At 53.2% G+C, this 10,500-nt stretch overlaps 1 protein-coding gene across 1 annotated transcript in view; it reads right to left on the reverse strand.

The window, feature by feature from the left end:
• NDRG1 (N-myc downstream regulated 1) overlaps positions 1-10,500 on the reverse strand; it is a 55,872-nt gene that overhangs the window by 30,974 nt on the left and 14,398 nt on the right. The window contains exon 3 of the mRNA XM_010834777.1: positions 8,622-8,657. Within this exon, the coding sequence (XP_010833079.1) occupies positions 8,622-8,657 (36 nt within the window). The remainder of the gene's footprint in view (positions 1-8,621; positions 8,658-10,500) is intronic.

The following is a 10,500-nucleotide window of genomic DNA, read 5'->3' on the forward strand; positions in this document are numbered from 1 at the left end:
CCTGCCCAGCCCCCTCCATCCCCTCCACCCCCAGGCCCTGCGGGTAACATCAGCTCATTGCCCGGAGATCCCTGGTGAGCACACAAACACAGATTCCCATGGAAACCACATCAAATCAAACCATCCAAATAACTAAAGATCCAGGTGGAAGGAATTAGAAAGAGCAAATCCACCAAGAGGGGCCAAAGGAAGTGACCCAGCCCCTGGGCGGGGGGAGCTACGAGCAGTGAGCTGAGATCTGCCGCCCCCACCAGCTCGAGGGACTGAGTCAGGCTTTGCCGTCTAGCTTATCATTGTGTGACCCTAGGCAAATCCCTTACACCCTCTCTGACCTTGTCCCTTCAACAAGGATGCCAACAATACCTCTTGTAAAGGATTGTTTTGAGGGTTAAGTGAGATGATGCAGGAAAAGAGGTCAGCACAGTGTATGACATACAGCTAGTGCTCGAGACATCAGCTCTTACAGCGCCCAAATAGACAGAGGGACCACCTTTAAGACTATCGCAGTAGTACCCTCTGACCAGTTTCTTAACATCTCCACTCTGGTCTCTTACCTGCAAAGCAAAGGTCACTTCCCACCTTAGCAAGAAAGCCCTGAGACAATGGACGGACACAATACCCCGCCTCAGGGGCTTTCCACAAAGCCTCCCCACCGGCAGCAGAAGGGGCAGGGCTGGATCAGTAAGCATCTGCCAGCTCCGATAGTCCCGGATTCTAGAATTCTAGCCAAAGAAAATAAACCAGAACTCAAAGTACTTCCACTTTCCCCACTCATCAAATTTGCAAACACTACTGCTTAGGCTGATGCCAGACCCATCTCTGCAGAGCCAGATCAAACCACTTCCTTCCTGCAGCCCCAGCACCCCAGGCCAGCAGCCCACCCAGCTCCACGCTCTGAGGGCATCAAAGCCCCTCCAAGTGAAGGACAGAGCAGGATCTCAAGAACTGCTGGCAGAATATCACATGCCTGGCCGGGCACCCATCGACCTGCCCTAAAACAGCACCCAGGCCAGAACAAACTGCCCATTTCAGGTGACATCAGCCAGGATGAGATAAGGCCCAGATGCCATCAGCTCTGGAGGCTAAGCCGTCTCCTGAGACAGCAGCCATGAGGCTATTTCTTACTGAGGACCTTTGGGCTAACTGTATGTATTTTGATTTGTGCACACACACACACACACACAAAGTTCTTGACCACTTTGGGAAAGGAAACGAGTCAGCCCCCATTTGGCTAAAATGCTGAAGCACCAAATATTCCTCGAAAAATAACACTGGCTGCTTTGGGACACTCACAGTGAAGAAGAGCAGCCTCCTTCAACTCAACCGCCAAGAACTGCCCAGAAGGGACTCTATTCCATGAGCCTTAAGGACCAACTAAATGAACATGTAAAAGTGGACTGCCGTTAAGGCACATCGATGCTCCAGCCCTTACATCAGGTCCCTGTCCCGGGTTTAAACATAAACCCACGGGAGCACTGTTTGGATTAGCTATCTGGCCATATCTTTTCTGATAAAAAAATTGCAAAGGTAAACTGGAACCTAGTCCATAAAACGTAGATTGGCCATTCTGGGGGTTAGTCCTGCAGTATATGTCCTGGTTGACAGAGTCGATCTGGGGCAGAGCTGGGTTCAGTGGGGCCCCTTCACAGCTCTTGGCCATGGGAAAGCCTCGGTTTCCTCATCTGTCAGGCAGGCATGAGGGTGCAAGTCTCAAAAGACTCCAACAAAAGAACCTGGGAAGGCCTGGGCCTGGCCTGGCTCATCAGAGAAGCTGAAGCCCACCGTAGGCAGGCCGCCCATGTGAATCTGAGGTCAGGGTGTGCAGGCGAGTCCCCGGGCTGGGACGCCCATCAGCTACCCTTGAGCAAGATGCTGTCAGTCTCTGCTCCTGGCGCTGTGAGCCGTAACCCGTCAGGACCCAGAGAACATCAGCCTTTACAGTATGATGAATCTTCTAAAGGATGCCCTTCAGAAGTGACTCACACCCACGGTTTTAGAGACTGCTGGAAATCTGTGGGAAACCTTCATAAACATTGTGAGTCAACCGGATCCAGGAGCCAAATCCAAATGAATATAGTTTTATCCAAAGATCTTTTCGGAAGCAACCTTGGCAAAGCGTCACTTGGTACTCAGATTTAGCTCAAATATTGTGGTTCATTGGTAAGGTGGGCTTCCCTGGTGGCCCAGTGGTAAAGAATCTGCCTGCCAATGCAGGAGACACAGGTTCAGTCCCCGGGTCGGGAAGATCCCCTGGAGAAGGAAATGGCAACTCACTCCAGCATTCTTGCCTGGAGAATCCCATGGACGGAGGGACTTGGTGGGCTTCAGTCCATGGAGTCGCAGAGTCGGACACAACTCAGCGACTAAACAACAAATCGGTAAGGTGGAGTCTATCAGCAGCTTACAGCAAGAAGACTCAGAATCCGAGCCAGGGGGCCCTCTGCGTGTGCTGTCGCCTTTGAATAGGTGATCGGTCCCTACTCTTCTGTCACGGGAGTCCACATTTCCCTCAGGTCTCAGTCCAGTGTCACCTGCTCCAAAAGCTCTTCCCGACCCCTCAGCCGAAGTCCTCACCCCATCACGGCAGCCTGCGCCATTGTCCTCCAAGCCCCGACGGTAGCCCAATTTGTCATCTTGCTCAATGGATCACAGGTGCCCCACTCCACCCCACCTCGGCTTCTAAGGACTCAGGAGGAATGGCTGCAATCCCAGCTTTATCCCCAATCCCCCTACACCGTGACCTCAGGCAAGTGACTGAATCTCTGTGCACTCAGGCTGTCCATCTGTCACAGGCAGACAGGGTTCGTGGTGAGCAGCAGGAACGCCAAACGGGCAGCTCACTCAGAATGGTGCTGAGCAATATACTCCTTTAGAACTGACTTCCCTGGAAATGGGGTCACTGCCTGTCACACTCGCCCCTGTATCCCCAGCACCGAAGACGATGCCAGGCACAAAGCAGGCGTTTGTGAAAGGGACAAAGGCAAGCACAGTCGGAAAAATGCCTCCAGCTCCCAGGAGAGCTCTGGGATCCAGTGGGAGGGCTTGGCCCAGGCTGATGACCCTCATCCTGCCTCCCCGGCCCCTTGCCCAGGCTTTCGTCCTCTGCGGTATTCAGGTCCTCACTCTGCTGATGTCCAGAGGATGTAGAACCCCCCACACCCTTCCCTAGCCACCCTCAGGTCCACCGGTGCAGACGGGTAGGCCCCACCCTTGTTCTCTGCTGTGCCTCCCACCTGTGCCAGGGGCAGAAGCAAGTGGCAGAGCTCTGTAAACGGTCACAAGTGACACAAAAGCAACGAATTATCTTCATGGGGAACAGACAAACTACGTCTTCGAGGTTCCTCCCATGACCAAAATTTTAGAAATCTATGGCCCGCAAAGAGATCAAACCAGTCCCTCCTAAAGGAAATCAACCCTAAATATTCATTGAAAAGACTGATGCTAAAACTGAAGCTCCAATATTTTGACCATCTGATGCAAAGAGCCGACTCACTGGAAAAGACCCCGATGCTGGGAAAGACTGAGGGCAGGAGGGGAAGGTGTCGACAGAGGATGAGATGGTTGGATGACATCACTGACTCAATGGACCTGCGTTTGAGCAAACTCCAGGAGATAGTGAAGGACAGGGAAGCCTGGCGTGCTGCACTCCATGGGGTCGCAATGAGTCAGACACCACTTAGCGACTGAACAGCAAGCACAATGACCAGAGGACCCAATAATTTCACTTTTGGGTATGTATGCAAAACTGAAAGCAGAGTCATGAATGGATGCTGGACATCTGTGTTCCCAGCAGCACTAATCACGACACCCAAAGGATGGAAGCAGCCCAAATGTCCACTGGTGGATAAAAAGATAAGCAAGATGCAGCCTGGACATAAAACAGAGCAGTAGTACTCAGGCTTAAAAAGGGATGGTGTGCTGACACTGGCTACAGTGCAGACGAAACATGAGGACGTTACGTTAAGTGAAACAAGCTAATCCTGCATGATGCCACTTATGTGAGGTACTGAGAGCAGTTAAACTCCTAGAAACAGGAAGCAGAATGCTGGCTGTCAGAGGATGCAGGGAGGGGAATGGGGAATTAGTATTTCATGGGGACAGAGTTACAGTTTTGCAAGATGGAAAGAGTTCTGGGGACTTCCCTGGTGGTTCAGGGGCTAAGACTCCACACTCCACGCTCCCAATACAGGGGGCCTGGGCTTGATACCTGATCGGGGAACTAGACCCCGTGTCACAACTAGGAGTTTGCATGCTGCAACTAAGACCCAGCATAGCCAAAGTCCATGGGATTTTCCAGGCAAGAATACTGGATGGGTTGCCATTTCCTCCTCCAGGGGATCGTCCCGACCGCGTGTCTCCTGCATCTCCTGTATTATAGGAGGAGTCTTTGCAGCTAAGCCATCAGAGAACCCCTACGTTACATATGTATTTCAACACAAAAAACAGTTGGAAAAACCGGGTGTGTTATTGGGCCAACACTGACTGGGAAACATCACGCCAGGTTCCTCTATACAAGCTGGAGGTCCCCATGTGGCAGATGGGGAAACTGAGGCCTAAGGGAGGTGAAGCATCTTGCTCTGGGCCAGGCAGCCAGGAACGGGCAAACCTGGCTCTTGAATACGCTGAGTCTGGGTGACTCTGTGGCCTCAACCCTGGGGGAGACGGACATTACAAGGCTGCTGCAGGAAGGCAAAACCACAGACCTGATGGCTGCTTCCTGCGGAAGACGGGGACAGGGACAAGGGCTGACATTTCAGTGACAGAGAAAGTAGACTCGTCTCCCTGCCCAGGGCCCCGCCCAGCCCAGCCCGGAATGATCAGCCAGATCCTGGGACTGCCGCTCCAGCCCCACGGCCCTTGGAGCCCACCAGATAACCAGGGCCACGGCTGCCGTAGCTGTTGCGTCTTTCCAGTCCTTCCACCCTGGGACCCTATCTTCACAATGGTGGGAAATAGCCAGACAAGGATCCGATGTCATCCCTGTTAGCTCCCCCACCGCACAGCACTGCACAAGCGATTCCCCTCTCTCTGTCCTTCAGTTTCTCCCGCTGTAGAAGGAGGGTCTGGATGAGCTAAACCCGGGACGCCTGGAGGCAGTCTATCTACCTCCCACTGTCCCCGGTGCCCCCACATGCCCAGTGTCCTGAGACAGAGACCAGTGGACGGAGCTCTGGCCTGGGGATGGGACAGACAGAGACCTCGGCCTGTGGACCACACAGTAAGAGCACAAGCTCCCTCTCTGCTTAGACAGATCTGGGAGTGATGCCCAGTCCCACCCTCTAGCCTCAGTTTCCCCATCTGAGTGATGGGGATAATGGCACTTCTGCTTATGCTTCTGTGGAGGTGTTAAGTGAGATACTGGCTGGGGAGCCCTTAGCAGAGGGCCCGGCTCACAGGAAGCATCGCTAAGCCAGCGGCATCAGGTGACGCAGAACAGGAGGCACTCAAAGCTGGGAGAGAGAAGGCCCGGGGTCTGGTGCCACCTCCCTCTCACTGCAGGGGGACCTCTGCCAAGTGACTTCCCAGCCCCGATTCTCTTCTTAAACCAGCCCAATAAAGAGCATGACAGGAGGCCATGTCCCTCCGCTCCTTGAGGACCAAGGTCTGTGTACTGGGTGCTGAAGCAGCCAGTGAAGTGAGGGGTTCAGGTCCCCCCACCCTCTGATGGCCTAGAAGGGCAGGGAGCTGATAGTCTGAGTCACAGTGGGAAGAGGAACCAGACACAGCGGGTGATGGTGGGGGTGGGTGACTAGCCTTTGTCCCAGGGCCTGAGTTACTCACAGCCTCCACTCCTGGCTCAAGTCTCAGACCCTAGGGAGCAGCCCCACCCATCCCAGGGCCCACTCTCTGTTCCTCTGCACAAAAGGTGGGCTGAGCCCACCAGGTGGCCTGGCTTCCAGCTCTAGAGGGGCTGCAGATTCAGCCAAGACCACCCAGCTGACGTTCCCACCTGCAACGACCCCAGAGGAGAAAGTGTGCCTGGAGGTCTGATAACGTTTCCTCCTATTCCCCAGGGACCTGTGCTGGAGGGAGCTGGTGGCTCAGGAGGTCCCCAGACTTCAGAGTCTAATGATCACCTCCACACATCCATCCGTGCCTGTAACCTGCATTCTTGCAGAGAGCGTGGCCTCTGCTTCCTGAGCAGTAAACACAGCCCTGAACAGCACTGGAGTCTGAGTTACATCCAGGAGAGAGGGGAACGTGAAATCCGGGGGGCCTCCTTAGCTGTGTGACTTGAAGGCACTGCTCATTTGTAATAAGACGATAGCAGAACCCCCCTGCCCCGACCAGGGCTCTTATGAAGAGTAAGTGAACATATTTGATTAAATAAGGGCAGGGTGCTTAGAACAGTGCCTGGCACACTGCTGCTGCTGCTGCTAAGTCGCGTCAGTCGTGTTCGACTCTGTGCGACTCCACAGACGGCAGCCCACCATGCCCCCCGGTCCCTGGGATTCTCCAGGCAAGAACACTGGAGTGGGTTGCCATTTCCTTCTCCAATGCATCAAAGTGAAAAGTGAAAGTGAAGTCGCTCAGTCGTGTCCGACTCTTAGTGACCCCGTGGACTGCAGCCTACCAGGCTCCTTGGTCCATGGGATTTTCCAGGCAAGAGTACTGGAGTGGGGTGCCATTGCCTGGCACACAGTTACTACTCAAAAGCATCCATTCTTACGGTTGCGTTACAGATGGCGGGTAACAAGCTCAGAAGTTCTGAGTAACTTGCTCAAAGGCACATACCTTGAAAATGTCAGCTAGAATTAAATCCGGTTGACCTGACTCAGAAAGGGTAGGGGGAAAGATGCTTTCGTTCAGGATGCCACGATGCCTCAGCTGCAGCCTGACCGTGGCGAGTCTCACTGTCTGGGTGGCTCAGTTTCTTCATTCTTAACATGGGGAGATGCCAGCCCTGGTCTGGGCGCATCCACTGCAGGGGTACCGAGAGGCTGGGACAGCAGCAATGCTGTAAACCCAGGCTGACGAGTCAGGGAGGCGCTCCTGAAGGATGCGAGGGTGTCTCTAGACTCAGCTGCTTTTAACCACAAACTCCTAGGGTGGAAACGACCTGTCCCGGCCCAAGCTGTCCCTGTGGCCTGCCCCAGACACCCGTTGACAGCGAGAGAGGTTCGAGGGCCCCAGGCTGCAAGGACCTCCCTCGGGCAGGGAGCTTCCCTGCCAGCTCACGGAGCCCCCTTCAAGCCAAGCCGGTGCCCCTCTGAAGTAAATGGACATGGTGGCTGCTAACCGTTGCTCAGGCCTCCTGCTCACGGCCCTGACACAGACGCTACCAGGAGGCTGTGAAAGCAGGTTTCACGGTCAAACTGCAAAGAGCACAGTACTAGCTGTGTCACCACGGACCAGGCACACCTAACCTCTGAGCCTCAGCTTCCTAAACTTGAAGAATGAAGACAGTGACCCGGGCTGTCTAAAGCTATTGGGGTTCAGTGGGGTGTGCCTGCGGAGATCAGGGGCCACGTCTGCCTGGGTGTCAGGGCCTGGTGCACAATGATAGTGCAACTGGTGTGTTCTGAACGGGCAGTATAACACAGTGGGATGTGTTGACCTCAGAGGACAAATGGCTGAACAGAAACCAACACCTCGGATTCCCCAGGGTTTCCCGGGGCCCGGGGTCAGGGTGGGCTTCAGGAACAGCCAGGATGACCTGTAAACACACTAAAGCCCATGCACCTCGCCTGTGCTCTTTGCATTCGCCTCCCTGACTTCACACCAGCCAGTGTTTCCAACCCCACTCCCTCTTTCCCCTTCCTTCCAAAGACAATGCCAAGATACACAGCCTCTGATGGATGGCAGGCCAATCACTGAAATACAAGATTCAGGAGGACCAGTTGCTCTTTGTGGGGAGGAAGGAGGTGAACGGTATGATGGAGTTGCAGGACTCAGGATGGGGCGGAAGCCGGGGTACCCATGTGATGGGCAAGCAGAGGGCCAGGTGAGCATGCCAGCCTATGCCCAGCCTGTATGAGGCCCTGTCTTCTCCGGGAAGCCCACGTGACCTGGATGTGCTCAGGCTTCTGGCCCCACCCCCAGGGCCCGGCACAGTGTGGGGGCCCACACAGCTTTGGAATAAGGAGTCCAAGACTCACATTCCCTGAGATTCTGACCCACCCCTCAGCCAAAAGAGGTCAATCCCCTCTCCTGAAAGCCTGTTCCTGGACAAACCTCCAGAGGCACCCCCCCAATCTTGCTCCCATGCCAAACCGGAGCAAAGAGGAAGCCGGAAGACCACAGAGAAGCTGGTTTCACTTTCCCATGTGGAGCCAAGAACATCAAACCTTTGCTTCCCCTATCCCCTCGCATCACAGGGTCCCAAGCCCACCCAACGTCTTGCCATTTCCTGGGCACATGCCTCCCAGCTCTGCCCAGTTCTGCAGGGTCAAAGGGGCTGCTGGATCTCTGTCCAGCTTTCACAGAGGCTAACTGGCTCCTGCTTCCTTGGTCAGAACTCAAACCCACTTCTCTCTGGGGAGAAGGAGCTGAGTGCAGGGAATCGGCTTCCATCTCTCCCCTTAGCCCTAACGTCTGAACACGGATCTAACCCATGGAAGAAAGGGGAAAGGAGAAGACAGAAAAGGCGAGGGAGAAGGGAAGCCACATCTTCTACTTGCCTGAACATCAAACTCCTGCAGGAGGCCGGTGATGGTCTGTGGAGAGACAAGAGAGATGGTCAGTTTCATCACTTTCCCAGGGCAGAGAAGTAATGTCCGAAAACACAGACCTCCCCATGCCCTGAGTCTATCATATCAACCCTAGGTCCTTTGTGGAGCCTATTTCTTTCCAGAGAGACTGTTTATCTCAAAGAATAGCAGTCCAACTAAAAAGGAGACACAGTAGATGGATTCCTCTTTGACTAGCACCTTGGTAAAAAAGATCTGAAGGTCTAAGCTAACCACAACTGCCTATAAACTGGTCTCTGTCTCCACCCATGTGCTACACTTTTAAAGCTCGAACTTGATCGTGTCACTGTCTTTACATCTCTTCCATGGCAGCCCACCATCTGGATTAAAATACCTCTCATGGGAGGAGAGCAGAGCATTCCCCGCCATCCAACAATCCTGACTGTCCAGCTCAAATTCCACCTTTCACCAGAGTTAGTGGCAGGCCTGGCCCAGGAAGATCGGAAAAGGGCTCTCATCCCCCGGGTGGCAGTGAAAGTACAGGTCAAAGTTGGGGCTGGAATCGCCCTCGGCCAATGCTGGCACCCTTTCCTCCCAGCTCAGGATGGAGTTCAAACACCCCCTGAAAGCTGAGCCCAGCTGGATCCACCACCACCCACCACGCAAGAAGACAGCTCAGCAGAGCAAAAGGAAAGAGAGGTGCTGGAAAGGGGAAGGGGACCCCTTTGAACAGCCAGGGGCTGGGAGTTAAAATTGTAACACCCAACTGCTGAAGGAGATTAAAGTAAGGGGCGGGATGGGGGGTGGGCATGAGACTCAAGAAGGAGATGATATATGTATGATTATGACTGATTTGCATTGTTGTATGGCAGAAACCAACACAGCATTGTAAAGCAATTTTCTTCCAATTAAAAAAAAAAAAAATATATATATATATATAAATAGCTTCAAATCTCCTGGGGCTGGGGTTAAGAACAGAGGGAGTGTGATAAATTCAAGTGGAAGCAAATGGCGGCCAACATACTTTGTGTATGTGTGTGTATGTGTGCGTGTGTATTGACAGGAGAGAGTAGAAAAGCTGCTTTGTACAACCCTAACCTTCACAATGTTAACAAGAGTGCAGCTGTCATTCAGATTGAGGATGGACATCAGCAAACCTAATTAAAGACACTTTGCTCAGTCAGTCTAAGGAAATGAAGGGCTTACTTCCATTTAAACCTGGAAAGAAAAGGCCAGTATCTACTTAGAGACAGACTGACATGTAACTTGGAGTTAATAACCTCCTAGATGTTTATTTCAGAAATAAAATTTTCCAAGGGCAGCACTAGGCCGCCTAAAAACGTATAAACGCGGTGTGTAAACATGCATGTACCCTTGGACTCAGCGATGCCACTTGGGGAATTTATCTAAGACCTGCACATGTATGAAACGATGAACATGCAGGATCCAAAGAGTCTATGAATACCTGCAGCTCTGCTGGGAACAGTAACGTGGCCCCAGGGGTCCACATACAGGGCCCTGGTCAAACAAACGTGGTGGAGGACTGAGACGCTGGAAAGACAGAAGCAAGTACCCTATGGACTGGTGTTGGAAAGGTCTCCGACACAGGTGATTAAGTAAACAAAGCAAATGTGGTATACTATTGCATGTGGTTTTTCAAAGCGGGAGGGATAAGAATATGTTAATATGGGGCTTCCCTGATGGCTCAGTGGTAAAGACTCCATCTGCCCGTGCAGGTGATACAGGTTAGATCCCTGGTCCTGGAGGGCCCCACACGCCTCAGAGCTGCTAAGCCCGTCACCCCAACTACTGAGCCTGTGCTCTAGAGCCCGGGAGCCACAGCTACTGAAACCATGTGCCCGAGAGTCCC

The sequence above is a fragment of the Bison bison genome, unplaced genomic scaffold (genome assembly GCF_000754665.1).
Source record: "Bison bison bison isolate TAMUID 2011002044 unplaced genomic scaffold, Bison_UMD1.0 scf7180017864036, whole genome shotgun sequence".
NCBI lineage: Eukaryota > Metazoa > Chordata > Mammalia > Artiodactyla > Bovidae > Bison > Bison bison.